At 48.0% G+C, this 20864-nt stretch overlaps 1 protein-coding gene across 1 annotated transcript; it reads left to right on the top strand.

Moving 5' to 3' along the window:
- Positions 1-720: 720 nt before the first annotated feature.
- On the top strand, positions 721-20350 carry Tent5c (terminal nucleotidyltransferase 5C). The gene is made up of 2 exons (XM_059265957.1): positions 721-944; positions 18556-20350. Exon 2 carries the CDS (start codon positions 18583-18585, stop codon positions 19756-19758), a length of 1176 nt encoding a protein of 391 aa, XP_059121940.1. The 5' UTR covers positions 721-944; positions 18556-18582; the 3' UTR covers positions 19759-20350.
- Positions 20351-20864: the final 514 nt, after the last annotated feature.

Genomic DNA, 20864 nt, shown 5'->3' with positions numbered 1-20864 from the left:
ACGTGGTGAAGAAGATTCCCACTCATTAGCCTTAATTCTGAAGCACAGCCCATCAACTACGTGCAGGGGAATTAAGGGAGGTCCCCCGCCTGGCAAGTGATGACCGGCCACAAAGCCCTGTGCCATTCCCGGGAGGGCAGAGCTGCTGCGCCTTAGGCTTTTGTGCTGGGTTCCCAGGTCCACTAACTGCATTCAGGTGGTCCCGCGGCCAGAGAATCAGCTGCCTCCTTTTCCCCAGGACCACGATCTCACCTCCAGCCAATTTGCTCGAGGAATAAGAAAGATTTCCAGGGCCCACCTAAGAGTTTTCTAACTTCACAAACACCGCGCGAGACAGGCGTGGGCTTCCTTCCACTCCCGGCTCCTGGAATCAGGGAGCCACTGGTGCGAAGAGCGCCAAAAACTCAGAAAGAAAACGCACCCGCCAGGGAGCAAGCAGGGTGGAGGTGAGAACTGTCGGGGCAAGGGAAGGCAAAGACTAGGAGTCGCAGAGAGGAGCGGAGCGGACAGAGGGAAAAGTGTCCCATCAACACCTAAGTTGGTGGCGACACAGCCCCTCTCTTATTGCGCCTGCGCAACGCTGCCTCCGGGCAACCCCGCCCCTTCGCGCCTCCGGAGGTTTACTTGTCTCTCGGCAACCATTGACCCGGGGAGCCAATCAGAGGGCGGCGTTCGCCCGGCCCCCGCCGTTAGCGCCGGGCGCAAGGATCCCGCGGGGCCGCGGCCGGCGCGCCCCGCCCTGGCTCCCCCGGGAGGCCGGCCGCGGGGCGGGGGCAGGGGCGGGGAGGCGCGGGGGAGTGGTCAGGCCGGTTAAGATCGGAGGGGGCGGCGGCGGGACCGCTCACTCGCGGCAGCTGTCTAGGGGCCGTAGTCACCGCGCCGCTCCTGCTGGGGGCTGCCCACGCCAACCACCTGCCTCTGTCGCCGCCTCTTCCAGCGCCCAGGTGAGTCCGTGCTCCCCTCCTCCTCAGGTGTGAGGATGCTGCTGAGGTCCCGCGGGGAGCCAAGCACTCACGCTCTGGGGTCCGTCCCAGCAGAGCCTGGTGGGGTGGCTCGGAGATGGAGGGGGAGATACCGGCAGGTGTCAGGACCCGCACGGATCCCGCGTCCCTGGCTCAGGCTACCACCATGAAGGAGCGCAAACTTTTCGGATACTGTGGCTGGGATTTGGCAAACTTTGGGCGAGCTCTTGGATGGCCTGGAGACAGGAGAGTGGGTAGTGGTCACCTCCTGCTCTTTCCTTGCCCCTGCCAGTAGGTTGTCTGGCTCTGCGCTGCGCCCCTGTGGCGCGCACACAGAGTCCGGAACCCGGGCGATTTTGAACCCCGCGGTTTCGGCGGCGTAGATGGAGACGCAGCGGTCCGGGGTTAGAGCCTGGCAGGCGAGGGGAGGGCAGCTTCCTGGGCTCGGTGCCCAGGATGGCGGCCGAGATCCTTCTTTCTTCGGGGACTGTGGACATCGCGCGCGGCCAAGAAGCTGCGCGTCTCTCGGAAACTTCTCGAGAATATGGCAACTGAGAAAACCCTGGTTCCTCCCCTTTGGGGATCGAAAGTTCCCTACCGCGTGGGCTGAAAGCCATGCAGTTAGTTAGTGACTCTGATAGTGGTGCTGTTGGTGACTTAGAGGCGCTGCCGTCCCTTAGCGTCGCGGTCATGGGACCCCTTTAGTGCGATCCGTGAAGAGGGTGGGAAGGACATCGGAGGGAGTTGAGGGACCTACAGTGCCAGCTGGTAGCCCTTAGACCCAAGTTCTGACTGTTGGCGAGCGGGCAGGCGACCTCAAAGTCACGGAGGGTTGGTGAGGAAATGCCTGTTTGGTTTTTCCAAAACGTAGAACTTCCACCTGAGCCGACTATCAGACCTGGGTGGTCTTGGCCCCTTTCTCCCCTCTCCCCCTTTAAATATGCAGAAACCCTTCTGCGGGGGGGCCGTGACTAATTCCTAGTCTTAAGCCCCTCCTCACCCCAATTTGAGGATAAAGTGCTTACAACGAAAGAGTTAGTAGACTTAACAGGTTTGTAAAGAACAGCTATATATGTAACCGTTTGAACTGTGACGAGTTTGGTAGTCTGGAAGTAAGGTTACGATGGTTAGATCCTCTTAAATTAGGCTTCAAGCTGCCCCCTCTACCCTGGGAAGGAGGGTGAGGGTAGCCATTGCTGGCTACAACAACTTCCAGCGTAATTTGCTTGGCAAGGCAGTGAGTGAGCCAGAAAGCTTGCCAGGCAGCCAAGAGGGTGGTAGGAGACCTTACCAAGAATTCTACCGTGCTGGAAGTCACGCGAGGTGTGATTCCCCCCCCCCCTCACATTTTACCCTGTAGTTGAAGGGTGTGGGCTGGGGGCTAAAGAAGGTTGACTTTCCTCTCTCTGCTGCATCTGGACCTACAGTGGCTCTTTCCTTTGCAAGTCTTGTTTGTGGAGATGGAGAGCTTAGTGTCCTTGATCAGGTAGCTGAAACCTTGTCTCTGAAGGGACACCTTAGTTTTGGAGTACACAGATGTGAGTTAGGAGTTTTTAGAAAGAAGATTTTGATATTTTGGAATAATTGTCCCAGTATCTGCCCAGGATGTCCCTTACTGTCATTAAAATTGTGGAGGTGGGGGTGCTCAGCTTTCACTAGACAGTCACCAAAAGAAAGATCCTTCCTTTGGTGAGTAACTTTAGTGTGTGCCCCTAGAACAAACAGGCACACTCTTTAGTGTGAGTTCCTCCCATAATACCTACCTTGTAGCTAGAGATTCAGTTTGTGAACTCTGTTGGTCAGAGTGAGTGTGGAGTGCCAAGGGCTTACTCTTCAGCCCTCCTGCCAGTATAGTTACCAAGCGTTCAGCGGGACTTCCAGCCTCCCGGACCCCCCACCCCATCTCCCAGTCAGGCACACACTTAGCCTGCGTCCCCCACTGCTCAAGGCCAGGCAGATTATATGTGCCTTGCACTGCCCACCAGACAGTCAAGTGGCAGCTCAGCCGTGAGGGTGATGTGAGAGCGGGCTGTTGTGCCCTGTTGTGTGATTAGCTAGGCTCAGCTGTTACAGAATTGGAAAACGGCACTGAATGTTTCCTTCTTTCCTTTCCAGCTCCATCCACTAGGTTGTCTTTGTCTTCATCTGTCTTCTTTGCTGTGCCCTCCCAGAGTCAGCCAATGAGGAAGGGCAGCCTGGGTTAGATTGTTTTTTTTCCTATTACTGAGAAAAGCTGTAGGAGTGTGTGTTATAAGGGTTAAGCTGGTGTTTGGGAGCTTCTTATCTCCTTCCCGAACACACAACTTGTTCTCTCTCTCTCTCTCTCTCTCTCTCTCTCTCTCTCTCTCTCTCTCTCTGAGGTGTTTCTGGACTAAGGCTGATCTGTTGTTCTCTCTCATTATTGAAGAAACGGGGAAATATGGAAAGGTACCCTCCACCATCTTGGTGTTTTGACTGTAGCTGATGAAGTTGTATTATGATGACCCCAACTCCTCCATAGTTAAAGAAGTGCTCGTGAGTTGAAAGCTACTTGAGACAACAGTAAAGCTGATCTCTTAATCTCTCGGACCTAAGGTTTCTCCCACTTTTTTAACCTTTTGATCAGATGCCTTCCTTGTAAGGAAGCTTTTATTTAGAATTTAAATGGTTATAGAAAGCATCTTTACATAACTCAACTTTGTAAGGGAATCCTGTGAACTGTTTCAAATTACTATTCTGTACAGCTGGCCCTTGTAGCTTGTTCTTGAAGTGCTTGCAGAACTTTTTGGAACAACAGAAAAAAAAAACTTAATACGAAGAAGTAATTACTGACATGAAGCAGCTCTGTGTGTAAGGATGCTTTCTGGTTTCAGAGCATTTTCCACTGTGGGTCATTAAACTGCGAGGTGCTTATTTCTTGGATAACAGTGGTTGAGTCAGAAAGTGCTTCCTAGGTGGTGGTTGGTGCCAGGTGCTGGGGAGGCCAAGGGAATGGTATGTGAAAGGCCTGTGGAAGAGCTTTGGAGGTGCGACAAGGTAGGCTGCTTCTGTGATGTACTTGAAGAACTTGTCTTTCTCTCAATTGTCTTAACCCTTCCTCGCATGTGGACCCCAGAAAAGTGGGCTTTGTGGTCACTGTAGGGTCCTCATCCTTGCCTGGAGACAGGGTGTATGCTTAGTCTTGCGTGCAGACATGCTCCTATTAAATGAATGCACCTTCTGCTGAGGGCTGCCTCAGCTGCCGTTCTCTCAGAGAAGGAAGCATGCTTGAAGTGGGCGCTCTCCTGCTGGATCAAGGTACCCGATGGAGCTTTTTGCATCAGAAGTGCCTGGTCCAAAAGGCTGGATGGTTTCTGGGTCGTCTTTTCAGTGAAGCCTTAGCAGTGTAGGCTTGGAGCTGAGGACCAAGCCATGAGTGCAAACTGATCAACAGCTGCGGCTCCTAAGCCTGGCCAGCCTCTAGCCCCACCCCCTGAGCTCTTCCACTCGACGGTCCTCCCCGCCACCGCCAGGTTCTCTCAGCCCCAGCTCGCTCACTCAGCCTTTCTCTCTCCCGGTTCACTCAGCTGCTGGCTCTGCTGACTCGTTCTTTTTTTTTTTTTTTTTTTGTTCCCCTGCTGTCATCACTGACCTGGTTTAGGGGACTGTAGACAGGAGCTGGATGAGAGTAGCAGCAGACCTCCCTGTCTCTGGCCAATGCTCAGTCCCGTGTGCCTTGGAGCACTCGAGTAAATTCCCAGGAACTGCCCATCCCTAAGATCTCTACATTCCTCTAAGATAGCTATTTCCTGATGCTTTCCTTGCTGTTCCATGAGCAGGTTGGTTGTCCCTAATTGTCCTACCTTGCCTTACAAAATTCAGTTAGATATTTGGGGGAAAACTTGAACAGAACCCATCCCTCCACTGAACTTTATTTTAGTATGTCTTTGGGACCTCTGCAGGCTCTGACAGATCTTCTCTCCTCTGAGGGCCGCCTTAGCCCACATCTCTCTGCTCCAGTATGATATAGTTTTCATTTGCATATTTTTTATTTCCAAAATTTTAATACAGAACTAAAGGGCAAAAAAAAGTCCCTCATTGTCTCTACATCCAGTCCCTATTTAAAAAAAAAATGATTGAAGAAAATTATACGCCGGGCGGTGGTGGCGCATGCCTTTAATCCCAGCACTCAGCGGGCAGAGGCAGGCGGATCTCTGTGAGTTCGAGTTCCAGGAAAGGCGCAAAGCTACACAGAGAAACCCTGTCTCGAAAAACCAAAAAAAAAAAAAAAAAAAAGAAAAAAGAAAATTATGCATGGATCATGAACCATCCCCTTATCTCATCCAGTCTCCCTTAGCTTCTGTCCATACTTGGCCTCATAGGATAAGGCTGGCTATCTTCTACCTGGCCGGCCTGCCTGCCTGCCTGCCTGGCCCTGCCCCTCCATGCACTGTGGTGATCCTTGTCCCTGCTTGTCATAGTTAGAGTCGGGCATCAGCACTCTGCGGCTGCCTGAGGCTATCGTGTGGAATACGGAGACTCAGAGGAAAGAGTAGGGTTGAGACAGAGGGGTGTTTGCTCTGGGCTGCTCCCCTAGGATTCGGCACTGCTGCTGTGTCCCATTCCAGACTGTTGTAGACTTTATGCTTGCTTCTTTGCCTCGTAGGCTGTCTTTCACTGGGGGGTACCTGGGCACGGATCCTGGCACACCTTTACTACCCCAGGCTTCCATTCTCCATTGTCATCCACAGCAGACAGAGTCATTGCTGTCCCATAGACACATGGGAACAAAAGCCTGGTAAAATTCGTTCAAACAATAGATCTATTTATCTATTTAACTCAGTATGCCAAGTAATCAGCGCAAAGACATATAAAAGAGATACTTTATATTCTTCCTTAAAATCAAGTCCCTGAAGTCTATTGTGTATTTTGTATACACTATGCACTTCTGTTTGGACACTCTACCTTTCAAGTGCTCAAGAGCTCCACGGCTCAGGGCTGCTGTATTGGGTAGTGTAGGTCTGGACCATGTGCAAACATGTTTTCCTCTCAAATCCTGATTCTATGTGTGTGAGAAGCAATAGCGAGCCGACCAAAGCCATTGAAGAGTGTGTACAAGCCACAAAGCTCTGTGTGGGCAGGGGCCTCTGTCTCCTGCCATCTGGTCACAGAGTCCTAGGAGAGTGCTTCCACAGGGGTATCTGAACAAATGAGCAGCCATCACACTGTCCTACCAAGGCAGACTTGACGCCGACCCCCAGGCTGTCTGATTCCCTCTTATTCTAAGACTTTTTCTTAGAGAATAGCTGGAAGAATTGAAGATGAAATCTGAGATTGGCAGGGGACTGGGGCTGAATTTTAGTTAGTAGTTAAAATTTGCTGACAATTTATCCTTAATGAAAACTTACCAATGATTAAAAATGTGAACAAACAGGCGAGAGGAGTGAGCTTTCCAGGCAAAGATGTTTGAGAGATCTCTGGGGACAATCTGTGGGCAGCCATCCTGGTGACCTGGAGTCCTGGCTCACTTGACTCTACACTGGTAGGACACCACCTCTTAGAAAGTTGGTACAGAGCCGGGCGGTGGTGGTGCACACCTTTAATCCCAGCACTCAGGAGACAGAGGCAGGCAGATCTCTGAGTTTGAGGCCATCCTGGGCTACCAAGTGAGTTCCAGGACAGGTTCTGAAGCTACACAGAAAAACCCTGTCTCGAAAAACAAAACAAAACAAAAAAAGTTGGTGCAGAAGTATTGTGCTGTGGTTTTGTTTCTTCACACAATGCACACCCCACAATGTATGTAAGTTTAGCATGTTTCTCTCTGCTTGTTCCTATGCCTGCTACCCAGAGGTCTGCCACCTGCTAGGTTAATACCTTTAACCTGGCTGGTTGGTATGTGACGTTCTCATCAGCACTGAAACTGAGGCTAGCTCACACTTAGACATTTGTGAATGGGGTGTGTATACATGTCTTACCCAGATAAGTGCTGCCTTTGAGGGCTAAGCGTTGCTGGTCCTTCTCCTGATAAGACCCACGGGTTCTGCTAGTGACTAGCAGGACTTGTAGCCACTTTTAACTAACTGAATCTTTGTTTTGGGGCGGCTGATGACTTCCCTAAGCTCTGAGCTGGAGGGCTGGATGGTGGTCCAGCCTTTGAAATAAACCCGAGGATTGTGACTCGGTCCTCCTTAGAGTAAGCTGTCTCCTCTCTGGGAGCCTTGTTTTTCTCAGTCCAGTCCACCGCTAAGACAAAAAGGTCGGGCTCTATTTGGAGAGCCCTTCATGTGAGCTGAGACTGCTAATGTCTCTGATTTAGCAATGCATGGTATAGCTGTTACTATTTCTAGGTCGGTTTGTGTAGACGGTGCTTCATGTTGACACCTTGGGGGGCGGGGAGGAAAACCTCAGATACTTTGTGTCTCGCTGCCAACAGACAGTGTCTGCATTCTGGCATTGTTAATATTTACATATCCAGTGACTTCGGGGTAGTCTGTTGAGCTCACATTTGTACTCCCCAGCCATGCCTGTTGGAATATCTGCCCCCAGTGTTTTGATTCTCCTCTGTACTTCCCTAGCCCCAGCGTGACTTCTTCCAGCAGTGTTATCTCTCCACCCACACATGCTTAGGCATCCTATTTTGAAAGGTGGGGAGTAGCTTTCTGCTTGGAGTCATGTTCAGGTAGTGTCTGGACGGGACCCAGTTACTGATAACCACTGGGTGTTGTGGCATCTGTAGGGGAGTGAGAATCTGAAGATCCCCCCACACTCTAGAAGCTTGGTGCACAGCAAGGCAGCCCCTGCTCCCATTCTGTGCCTTGGGCCTCTGCTGTGGGAATCCGACCAAACCTTTTACTTTGGTAGACATCAGTGTGAAATGGCTGCTGATAACCCTGGGAAAACAGAAAATGTAGTAGAAGGGCAAGTGAGAAAAAGCCATCTGTGATGTCTGATGTCACACTGACTTAGAAGTGTTTTCTGGCCAGGGACAGCTGTTATTGTGAGCTGAGGTACAATGGCCTATGGGCATTTGGGTGGGTTAATTGTAAATGGGACTGCATTAATGATGTGTGGGTGCGAAAACTACCTGACATGTGCACCCTAAGGGTGGGTTTGTTTTGGCTCACAGCTTTAAGGTACAATCATCATGGCAGGGAGGGAGCAGCAGCGGGAGCATGAGGCAGCTGGTCACATTCAGTTTGCTCTCTCTCTAAAGAGAAACGCTGCCGGCATTTGTGGTGGATCTTTTCCCACCTCAGTTAAACCTTCCTAGAAGGGCTCCCCCAAACATTCCCAGAGATGTGTTTCACCGATGACTCCGAATCCATCAAGTTGACAACGGAGAGTGACTGTATCACAAGGGTATCTTGGGAGAAAGTTAGTGTAGCATATACTTTATTGCCCTTTAAAAAATAAGAAAGAAAGGGAAAAAAAAACATTTATCTGATCCTGTTGCTTTGGGCTGTTTCATCTAGACTATTCTAGGGTTTCCCTGTACAGCCCTGGCTGCCCTGGAACTCCCTCTGTAGACCAGGCTGGCCTTGAACTCATAGAGATCGGTCTGCCTCTTCCTCTCAAGTGCTGGGATTAAAGGCGTGGACTGCCACCACCCAGCTGGATGTAATTTCTTAGAAAGTTCAAGGCTGTGAAGGAGCCTCCAGAGTATGATGCCTCCCTGTTGGGAGCCCAGGCTGTGGTGAGGGACTGGAAGCCAAGACACTGAGGGTTCTTCCAATGCTGCCCCAGGCCCTAGATAACTCCTGGCCTTTGTAATTCCAGGAATGCAAGGAGTGGGGAAGGATATCTCTTTAGAAGGCCAAATCTACTTCAGCCCTGCTTTTCTTCCTCACTCCTTAGCCGCTGGCTGTAGATGTTCATGGTCATTCAAAGTACACAGCTCAAGGGATGTAGCTCAGCAGCTGAGCACTCAGCCTAGTGGACACAAATCCTTACTTTCTTAAATGCACACACACACACACACACACACACACACACACACACACACACACGATCTGGCTCTCTTCTCTCAGGTGAAAGACTCTTCAGTCAAATAGTATGGGTGCCTGGGAAGTGACAGATGCCTTGTCTGAGCTTGGGCCCTTGTGGTCTGTTCTAGGTTGCTTCTGTTTTCAGTTATGTCCGAGGCTAGCCCTTGAGGGTCTGTTAACTATTTGCCCCCTCAGAGAAGGTCTCTTTGGTTCTGTTGCTTTATCATGGACCAACACTTCTGATCTCCTAGTCATCAAAGTACAACCTAGTAACAATTTATTCTGTGAGTCTCCTTCCTGTGGCTATTGGAACAGCTAGTTCTTCAAGTTTTCTCCCACCCTGTAATACACCTCCGCTACCCACCTGCAAGGAATAGGAGACTTCTTTAGCCACATTTCTGCCATGTACCAGCAACGTGTCTTTGGACAGTTTAGAATATGCATATCCGCTTGGTTTCCCAGTGTACTCCCCAGAAATAAGGAGAAAAGACATTTCCTTTATAGGGATTTCACAGACTCTTCAAATGTTTATTTAGTGTACAGTGTACATGTGGAGATCAGTGGGCGACTTGTGGGAGTTGGTTTTCTTCCACCATGCGGGTCCTAGGTCATCGGGCTTGGGGCAAGGGCCTTTTCCTGCTGAGCCATCTTCTAGGCCTATACTGCTTCTGTGGAAACCAGGGGGTCGGGTGTAGTTAGAGCCTGACATCACTGTCTTGCTGCCTACCTGGGAGGTGGCGAAATTTCCTGGCTGAACGTCCAGATGCATTTCCTGTCCTCTGGCCACAGCGGTGGTGGCGACTTTACTGTTATGCAAAGCACCCCCAGGAGACTCTGTCAGCCCTTGCCTAGCTGGAGCGCCTGCCCAATGGGTAAAACTTACCTTGTGGGAAAAGGATGTGGGGAGAACTGGAGGTTTGTTTGGAAACAACAGGTGTGCAGCCCCTTTTTGCAAAGTGGGGCTTCCCAGACATGGTGGCCCATAAGTGATTTCCAGGGTCTCTCTAAAAGCCACCTCTAAGCCACTTTGGAGTCCTTTGGTTCTAAGGCCTGCACAAAAGCGGGCAGTAAAGGGTGACCCACTCAAGCTGGAGACAGTGCGAGGGTGAGGAGCCACGGTCAGGGGCAGGAGAAGGCAGCTTGCCCCCCCCCCCCTCTTTTCTTGGCTGGCACCAATGAATCTTTGTTTTAGAAAGGCTTGCCGGAGTAGCAGCAAGGAGCGCTTATGTAGTGCACTTGTGGCCCTGTGACCCATGTTCTCTGGCGTCCCCCAACCTCCTGCCCACCAAGGCCCCTTTGGGCCTGAGGGAGGAGTCAACAGTTCCAAGAATTAGGACCGTGGCTCCAGGGATGAGTTCCTGTGCTCTTTTATGAGCCACACTGTTTAAATTGGGGATGCGGGAAGTTTGGCTTAGGAGGGGTTAGATGGGAAGTGATCATCGCGGCGGCTTCTTCTGTGTGTTTTTATTCCCTTTGCTTTTACTCAAGCCTGCCTCCCCTGGGCTGTATGGTGAATAAGGATTAAGTCTGACCTCTGGTTTTCCCTCACTTGGTTCACTTAGGTGAGAGGCAGCTTGGGGTAGGTATGGCGATTTTATTTTCAGTCATTTTTACCTCTGCTTATATCCTTTCTTATACATGGGGGAGTAAAGTTAGTGTAGAAGATATAAGAAAGGACTTTCCCCCACCCCCACCCCCCACTGGGGGTGTCTTTGTTCCTCATTTCTTGCCCATGGCTGGCTGTTAACCTGACCTGAAAGGATTTATTAGGAAGATGCACTTTTTTTTTTTAAAGATAGCATCCAGGAACAGGAACAGGGCGTTTTGCCACCAAGAGAATGTTTATAGGCGATGGTGCTTCTTTCCATTCTTAAACCTACAATAGAGTCAGAAGAGGATGTTGCTCAGCTCCCTCTGGAATGAGTGATGGGCTCCAGGAGGGGAGCTTCAGTTCTAGACTCAGTTTCCCTGATGCCTTCTAGACAATCACTTCTACAACTTGCATGTTCAATCTTGCAGGCCTGGAGATCCCTTCCTTGACTTCACAGAGGCCCGTCTCTCTCCACGCAAAAACTTTGGGGGCTGGAGGGCACTTTCCATGCCTAATGTCAGGTACCAAAAAGGACTCAATGTTAATCTTCAGACTTTCATGCCAGTGCCCTCAATGTCCTTAGTACCCTTATCCCCATCTCGGACATCTGCCTCCCCTGCACGCCCACCTGAGCTCGTTCATGCCTCCACAGGCTGTGCCAGAAACCTCATTAGGCTGTGAGCGGGAATCCAAATGCTTTTCTTTTCCCCATTGCTGCTCATTCCCTTTGTGTAGCTCTGCCCTGGGCAGTGAGGCACATCACAGCAGGTGGAGCATCTACCCCGACCTCAGGGAGCTTAGGCTAACCCTTTGGCATAGGTTATCTCCTCCATGCCTGCTGCCATCTCTGCAGACTGTTTTCTCTCCGTGTGTATTTGCTTCTTTGCTGAGGCAGCCCAGGAATCCAGGCGTCCCTAAGATAAATAATTGTTCACCAGCAATCAAACCATCAAAAAGATTAAATATTGGGGGATGGAGAGATGGCTCAGTGGTTAAGAGCACTGGCTGTTCTTCCAGAGGATATGGATTTGAGGCCCAACACCCACCCACACGGCAGCTCAAAACCGTCTGTGGCTCCAGTCCCAGGGGATCCAACCCTTCTGCTGGCCTCCTTGGGCACTGCACACATAGTGGTGTGCAGACATACATGCAGGCCAAACACCTGCACACGTGAAAGAAAAATGATAAAAATGTGTTTAAAAACAAATACTGTGAATGGAGTAGGCATTTGGCCTTCCATGCTTATAGAAGTGCCTGGATTTTTGAACCGATGACCAGTTCTGTGCCCACCTTTGCCGGCTTCCCCTTTGTATAACCACAATGGATCTGCTTCTCAAACATGGCTTTGAATTTACTGGACTTAAGTTCATTTTTTTTTTCCCCCAGCCACTATTGTGTTAATTCTGCTAACTAGAATTTGCCTTTAACCAGGGCCTCTCATGAGCTGAGCATGTTTGATTCATGTGATTCTTTTATGTGGAGGTTACATAAGTGTTGATTTAAAAGCAGTTAATTAAAACTGAAACTGTTGAACTAAGGTCTGGTGTGTTATCTAAGCACCCAGGGCTGTAAATTGAGTTTATTCTTGTAAATCCAATGTTGAAGTAATGTAGGAATATCCTGTTGATATTTGAAATCATCCGGATTTCAATAATAGTTACAAGAATCATATATATATATATATATATATATATATATATATATATATTTAAAAATTTATTCATTTTAATTATGTGTGTATGTATGTGTCTGTGTATGGATCTGTGCATGTGAATGCAGGTACTCTGAGAGCCAGAAGAGGGAGTTAGATCCCCTGGAGCTTGACTTACAGATGGTTGTGAGCCACTCAACATGGGTGCTAGTATCCAGACTCAAGTCCCCCCCTGCAGAAGCACTACACACTCAACCACTAACCCATCTCTCCAACTCCACCAACACCACCCCCCCACTGCCAAATATCTCATTAATTTATACTTTTCTAATGAGCTAAGAATTTCATAGGTAAATTTGTAGATGCATTTGGTCAACTCAGCTTCATCACAACTAAGTTATGGTAAATTGGGGGAGTTAGAGATCATACTATGGATGTGACATATGTAACATGTCCCATAGTGTGCTTCCTGAAATTTACCTCACTATTCATGTTTATGTGCAAAGAAATTGGAATGGAAGACGCCAGCGTAAGACTATTGAATTCCTGAAAATGTACATACTGTCTTTAAAAAAAAGTTCTTGCAGCTGTAGCCAATCATCTGCTGTGGATATCGCTCTGTATAAATAAAATGCTGATTGGCCAATAGCCAGACAGGAAGTAGAGGTGGGACAAGCAGAGAAGAGAATTCTGGGAACAGGAAGGCTGAGTCAGGAGACACTGCCAGCCACCGCCATGAGTACCAACATGTAAGATACCGGTAAGCCACGAGCCATGTGGCAAAGTATAGATTTATAGAAATGGGTTAATTTAAGATGTAAGAGCTAGATAGCTGGAAGCCTGAGCCGTTAGGCCAAACAGTTTAAATAATATAAGAGTCTGTGTGTTTATTTTATAAGTTGGCTGTGGGACTGCCGGGGCTTGACCAGAGCTGGAGAGAAAAAAACTCCAGCTACAATCATCAGCAAGAGGGCATAACAAGGACAGCTTTGATAGGTTTGAGGTGAGAAGTAGCTACCTTGGGAAACAGTGGAAAAGTGTTTTGATACCGAACATCGAGTGGATAGGGTGAGATGAACAGGCCTGTTATTTTGAGTTTTTCTTTTAACACAAATAACGAATGTCTTTTTATTTTTAAAGTATGTTAGGTGGAAACTTGACAAAAGGCTTTTTAGAGGGAAATCATCCTCTTCCCTGCATCTCATGCAGAGGTCAACATTTAAAGCATGGAGGGAAAGCTTCCAAATAGATTTGATTTATTTGGTGCATAGATATGGGAGTGAGGCAGGGAAGAGAACTTGAAGAAATTAAACACCATGGAGCAAGTGAGTAGAATTCTTATAAGTGAAAGATCTTAGAATGTGGTTCATGAGATTTTTAATTTTTATCAGTGAGTATTTCCAATTCCAAAGGGTACAAAATGCATTCTTTTCCACACCCACGCCAAACTGAAGATATGGCATTCAATATAGACGTGTGTACTTATTTAGGCGTAAAGTTTTGCATGCACAGTTTTGCACTTTTCCATTCATAAGTCATGAGCACTTACATTCTTTGTTTTTTTGTTTTTGTTTTTCGAGACAGGGTTTCTCTGTGTAGCTTTGGAGCCTGTCCTGGAACTCACTCTGTAGCCCAGGCTGGCCTTGAACTCACAGAGATCCTCCTGCCTCTGCTTCCCGAGTGCTGGGATTAAAGGCATGCGCCACCATCGCCTGGCAAGCACTTACTTTCTTACACACAGAGCAGGCACCCTCCTTTTGAACAACTGTACACTTCTGTGCACAGCTGTATACACACATGAAGTCACATGCGGATGTGATGTGTGCTCCCAGCTTTTTTGACTACCCCCCCAGTGACTGTCTCTGTGCACACTGGGCAGCTGTACTAAGATTCAGAGGAGACTGGGTAGACGTAGAGTGACCACATCAAAGGATAATGGAACTTAAGTTCAGAGTCTCACCTAGTTCCTCAAATGGCCCAAGGGCCGTGCACGAGAGGTGTCTGCTGTCCCACACAGGAGCTGAGCTTCGCTGCCTGCCATGGTGGGTGGAAACCAGGCACTGGGATTTTAGGTTGCCCACCCTCTGAGTGAGGTTGAGTGTTTTGTGTCTGAGCCACTCTTTATAATCTTTTCCCCTTCTCTTTTGAGGTCTTGCATTTATGACTTCTTATTTATTAAGGACATGAATACTTTGCCCAAAATTACAAGTGTTTTCTTATGTTTGCTTTCTGAATGTTTTGTACCATGTAAACAGTTTAATTTTTCTTTATTTTGGTTTTTCAAGACAGGGTTTCTCTGTGTAGTTTTGGTGCCTGTCCTGGAACTCACTCTGTAGATCAGGCTGGCCTCGAACTCATAGAGATCCACCTGCCTCTGCCTCCCGAGTGCTGGGATTAAAAGCGTGCATCACCACTGCCTGGCTGTGAACAGTTTAAATTTTATGTAGCCAAACCTGTCTGGGTTTGTGACTGGTTTCCTGTGGTCCAAGAAGGCTTAAAGGCTTACCTACTGTGTGTACTTGTACAGATTGGTGAAATTATTAAGGCTACTCCATATAGTTAAAAGGGAGGTTTATTTAGTGGCATAACTTACAAATGAAGGGATAGGTAGGTTGCAGGGTCTGGGAAAGACGTAGCGTAGTTCGGCAGTGTTCTCTGGAGAACTCTGCTCCGTCTACCTCCAGCATCCAGGGTCCAGGAACCAAGAGAAGCAGCACATCCGGATCTCGGGTCTTCAGGGTCCTCTCTTGGCCCCGCCTTGTAGGCGTGACAATTACCGAAGCCTCAGTGGGGGTTGGAACTTCCAGATCAAAGCTGGAATGGCTACCCACTACAGTATAGAAATTCTGGGTTTTCTTTAGTTACGCCTAGAGTTCTTTCAGTCCTGACTCAACCAACTAGATCAGTGGTTCTCAACCTGTGGGTCATGACAGCTTTTGGGGGTTGAATGATCCTTTCACAGGGGTCACCTAAGACCGTCAGACAACAGACATTTACATCATGATTCATAACAGTAGCAAAATTACAGTTATGAAGTAGCAACAAAAATAATTTTATGGTTGGGGAAGGGTCACCACAACATGAGGAACTGTATTAAAGGATTGCAGCCTTAGGAGGGTTGAGAACCACTGGACTATATCTTAGTCTTTAGTCCCTGTCCTATCCAACTAGATCTTATGTTAGCAGGAGATATGGAGCCAGCTTTTAAAAATACATAAATTGAGCATTCAGATGTTTGTTTATTTATTTTTTTCTCAGCACTATTTGTTTTTATTTATGGGTTGGGTTGTTTTTGTTTGTTGTTTGAGTCAGGGTCTATTTAGCCCAGCCTAAACTTAAAATCCCCCTGCCTCAGCCTCTTAAGTGCTAGGAGTCTAGGCATGAGCCCCTAGGTGTAATTTCACTTCCTATTTTGAGATGCTTCCTTCTTTATAATAAATCTTCATATGTATTTGATTTACATATTTAGAAAATTCTGTCCCAACAATTTGTCCTTCTGTGCTGATAATACAGTTCCTATGTTCACGGCTCTTTCCTCTCTAACGGCTGGTATGCCTCCCTGCCAGTTTCAGAATGTTTCGGACTATCTCTCTGCCCCTCTCTCGTGTGAACCTTACAGATACTCAGTCTAAAATAGGTTTTAACTTTGAATCTGCTGCCAATTTAAAAGTGCATGAAAGTCTTCACACATACTTCTTAGCCCAAAGGAAAGAGTTATGGCTCTTAGATTCTCTGTGGTCCCCAGATGGCCCTACCTAACTTTTTTTTTTTTTTAAAGGCTTGAGTCAAAGGCCTTTCCTACAGCTATTCTATGCTGGAACATTACTAGGAGATTTTCCTACAATTGTTCCTCGCGTCTCATTTGCTGACCATGTTGGGACTTCTCAGACCTGTGTCATTGGGAAGTGTAGCAGGTGGCAGACAGACAGCATGCCTGACTGAAACCCACTTCGGACTGCAGGCGGCCCAGCTTCTAGCTGTGTCTCAGAACAAGGTGCAGACCATAATACCTTCATGAAAACATTTGAATCTGTTCAGGCACAAATCTGCTGTGTACTGATCATTAAATTAAAAAAAAAAAAAAAAGGAAACAAAGACCCACTGAGTATACAGTGAGCACAGAGAAAAGAGAGCCAGCTGTCCCAGATCTGGCTTGAAGGCACATGCCAGCCCCAATAGATGTTAGGTGTGCATCACCATCACAGGCTGTGCTGGCTGTCCATCACCGAGGCGGGTCATGCTCGGATGGTCTGAATAGCTTTGGACTTTTAAAGACTCTTTCATCTCCCCTTGACAAATGCTCTTCTATAGCAAGCGGAAGGACACTCAACCCTGGAGCCCACGAGAACCTGCTTTGATCCTGGGGAGGCTGGCCAGTTCCAGCCGAGTGAATTGACAGACCCTGAACTTGTGTGTTACTGTGCTGGCTGGAGAGGCTCCCGTCACCCCCAGATCATTGCCATTTCTAGCCATGCACTGCTCCTCCCTCTGTTGTCCAGCCACAGCTCACCATGGCTTTGTTATCTTGTGTCCCCTCTCTGTAAGCGATTGCGTCCGTGACTTTCCTTTTGGCCCCCCAGAGGGACAGCCTCTCTCTTGTCTGTATGTTGTATTCGCTTCCTTCCACCAGAGTTGTGTAGACCACACACCTCCTTGGGTTATAGTCTTGTACTGTCAGCGATCTTTGTGATGGGGAACTGTAAAAGCTCGTCCCCACACGACTAGTGGTACCCTGGCACTATTACAGCCACAAATCCCTGGACCAGGGCAGGCTTGAAATCCATGTTGGAGCCCAAGGAGAATGCACTGATGTGTATTAAAAAGCAGCAGCTTCCAAACAATGAAACTGGCCGGGTGAATTTTGTCTGTACAGAGCTTTGCTGGGTGGAAACCGTTGATGGTGAAATTGGGAGCCTGCACCAAGACCCCTTGTTTCAGTTCTGTGTCTGTTGAGATGACATCCAATCAGCATGAGGACGTAGGCACTTCGTGTTTCTGAGATGCCAATATTTTGCTTTTATGGATTAAAATTTCCGGTACTCCATCATTTTCATCTCTTTCAAAGTGAGATATACTTCCTTGTTACTAAGTGAAAGTGTAGTTCAGTAGTAGGCACTTGGTTTGCATGCTCATGGCCCAGGGTTCAGTCCCTGGCATACTGCATGTGTACACGCACATACTTCTTTGGGAAACTTTGTGGTTCTGGCATGTGAAGTGTGAGAACAGCTTTCTTCTCCGTCTTGTATTCAGTTTGAACTTTATTCCCCTTAAGGAGCTTCAAGGAACGCTTTTGCAGAAGGCCTTTGGAAGTTTACTTGCCCTGAGACTATTTGCATCCTTGCTGAAGGATACTCTCATTGTAAAACTTCTGGTTGACCACAACTGTTGTCTTATAAACAACTCTGTCCTGTCCCAGATGACATAGTATTTGTTGTAGGATAGATTAGGCCCATATATGAAAAGGAAGTGGTTGTCTTCCATAGCTGAGATGTAGTCTATTGGTGGAGCAAATGGAACAATGTTTTGTGTGTGTGTGTGTGTGTGTGTGTGTGTGTGTGTGTGTGTGTGTGTGTGTTATGGAGTGTGTGTGTGTGTTGCACTGGGTATTAGGATTTAGGTATCCACCAGTTCAAGATGTAGTTAGGGAGCTAAAAACAGAAATAACTTCTATATAAACCAGAGAAAATTAGCAAAGCACACAGGTTGTAGCAAGTCTTTCTCTATCCAGCCAGCCAGCTCCCAAATAACGACAGAGACTTATTATTAATTATGAAAGCTTGGCCTTAGCTTAGGCTTGTTTTTAACTAGCTCTTACAACTTAAATTAACCCATATTTTTTATTAACCTATGTTTTACCTCTATCCCATTCTGTGTGTCCAACTCGTTCCCTGCTGCTCTCATGCCTAGATCCATCTCCTACTTCTCTCCCTGCCCGGAAGTCCCGCCTATATCTCCTGCCTAGCTATTGGCCATTCAGCTCTTTATTACACCAATCACAGCAATAGATCTTCACACAGTGTACAAACCCCACAACAGGAGCTTCTCTTTCTCTGCACCATTATCGGTTCTCTAATGTTGCTTAGGTGACATGGTTGGTCTGTCTGCTTCTCTTCACACACACAGGCCTGCCCCACCCCTCCCCCGCACGGGACAAGCACACCACCGGCAGCAAGAGCACCCGCATAAAGCAAAGCAATGTCATCATCTGCCCTGCTGTGTGGAATGGAGCTTGTGCATTTGTGGGTGCCGTTCTTGGTGTTTGGTGTGTTTCGTGTTCACAGCCATGCTGAACAGCAGGCACTGTTGACTTCTATTTTACAGGAAGTTGATACGTTGATGTCTTTGAGCTCCTCCGCTGGCTTTGTCATGCCCATGAGAATCCTAACTCTGTTTCTCACCCCTTTTCAGCTCCCCCTGGCTAGAACATCCCCCAAGATGGCAGAGGAGGGCAGCAGTACCAGGGACTGTGAGTCCCTCAGCGTGCTCAACTGGGACCAGGTTAGCCGGCTGCATGAGGTTCTGACCGAGGTCGTACCCGTCCACGGACGAGGCAACTTTCCAACCTTGGAGATAACCCTTAAGGACATCGTCCAGACTGTCCGCAGCCGGCTGGAGGAGGCAGGCATCAAAGTTCAGGACGTCCGATTGAACGGCTCTGCAGCTGGCCATGTTTTGGTCAAAGACAATGGCTTGGGTTGCAAAGATCTGGATCTCATCTTTCACGTGGCTCTTCCCACGGAGACAGAATTTCAGCTGGTGAGAGATGTAGTTCTGTGTTCCCTTCTGAACTTTCTGCCAGAGGGTGTGAATAAGCTCAAAATCAGCCCTGTCACCCTGAAGGAGGCATATGTGCAGAAGCTGGTGAAGGTTTGCACAGATGCAGACCGCTGGAGCCTGATTTCCCTCTCCAACAAGAACGGGAGGAACGTGGAGCTCAAGTTTGTTGACTCCATCCGGCGTCAGTTTGAGTTCAGTGTGGACTCCTTCCAGATCATTCTAGACTCTTTGCTGTTTTTCTATGACTGCTCCAGTAATCCCATCTCTGAGCACTTCCACCCCACAGTGATCGGGGAGAGTGTGTACGGGGATTTCGAGGAAGCCTTTGACCATCTTCAGAACAGGCTGATCGCCACCAAGAACCCTGAAGAAATCCGAGGCGGGGGTCTTCTTAAGTACAGCAACCTTCTCGTGCGGGACTTCAGGCCCGCGGACCAGGAGGAAATCAAGACTCTAGAGCGTTACATGTGCTCCAGGTTTTTCATCGACTTCCCAGACATCCTGGAACAGCAGAGGAAGCTGGAGACCTACCTTCAAAACCACTTCGCTGAAGAAGAGAGAAGCAAGTATGACTACCTCATGATTCTTCGCAGGGTAGTGAACGAAAGCACCGTGTGCCTTATGGGGCACGAACGCAGGCAGACCCTGAACCTCATCTCTCTCCTGGCCTTGCGAGTGCTGGCAGAGCAAAACATCATCCCCAGTGCCACCAATGTCACCTGCTACTACCAGCCAGCTCCTTATGTCAGCGATGGCAACTTCAACAACTATTACATCGCCCATCCTCCAGTTACCTACAGCCAGCCTTATCCTACATGGCTGCCCTGTAACTAACCTTGAGACCTGAGGGTTTCCACAGTGGGAACCCATTTAGGGCAGGGGCTTTCGGGTAGGAGAGCCTCGTCCTAGATGTAGGTGTTTGGCTTTTAAAGGGGAACTCAGCTCTGACTCTGCTTTTCTTTGTGAACCCATTGGAATAGGTCCACAAGACTATCAGGAGCCAACCCTAAAAGGACCCATATTACAATGCCACTCTGGAAGATGCAATAGGAAATGTGACCTCTCTACATCTTTCTAAGATAGTCACTAACTTGTCACTTCCCAGACATTAGCACATGGGATTTGAACTCTACAGTCTCTGAGATTGGGAGAGTTGGGCAGCATATGAGAAGCGTTAAAGGCACTCTTCTCAACTAAGCAGCCTACAGTCCTCTGCAGGCTCTCTTTCAGGATGCTCAGCAGTTACGTGAGAGCCGTGCTGGTAGTCTATTGTGTCAGTTTTAGTCAGCCCCCAAACTGGTAAACACGAGGGTGCTCTTTGTGACTGAATTTTCACTCACGGGACTGAGTTGTGTGTGTCTAGTCCCTGTAGCAGAGCTGAGAATTTCATTCATCAATAAACCAAAGCCAATAGCTGGAGACTTGAGATCTGGTTGGAAGTGGTTTATGGTAGATGCTGGGCTGTTTCAAGGAATTATGAGATATTGTGGAGAAAAAAAAAATGACCTTTTCTTGAAATGTAACTTGAAAACAAAATAAAATGTGGAACATAATGTTCAAGTAGAATTGTGGTGGCGGGTGGCGATTGTCAATAGGAAACATGAATGTTTTGTTTTGTTTTTGTTTTTTTTTCTGTAAGGAATTCTTATTGAATGACATGTTTTCCCCCCATTGGCTCTCTGATGACTGACTCTTGTTCGCTCTTCCTGAGAGTAAGGACTGTGTTGTGACTAGAGTCATGGTCATATCTGACATGAGGTTCTTCCCATGTTTTAATTGGAAACCCATTTTTGGACATCAATCCCAGTACGACAGCTATTTTGCTGGAGTACGTTGGACCCTTCTTCTCCAATCCCTTCAAAAATAGTGATTGCATTCCCCAAATATTTTTCACAGCAGGAGAATTCAGGAGTTTCAGGAGAAAAGAGTGACCAGTGGAC

The sequence above is a fragment of the Peromyscus eremicus genome, chromosome 6, assembly GCF_949786415.1.
Source record: "Peromyscus eremicus chromosome 6, PerEre_H2_v1, whole genome shotgun sequence".
Classification (NCBI taxonomy): Eukaryota; Metazoa; Chordata; class Mammalia; order Rodentia; family Cricetidae; genus Peromyscus; species Peromyscus eremicus.
This window is presented reverse-complemented; position numbering and strand designations above follow the sequence as displayed.

Excerpts from the sequence above, each read along its gene's own strand:
- Tent5c (XM_059265957.1), top strand. The coding sequence starts at position 18,583 with ATGGCAGAGGAGGGCAGCAGTACCAGGGACTGTGAGTCCCTCAGCGTG.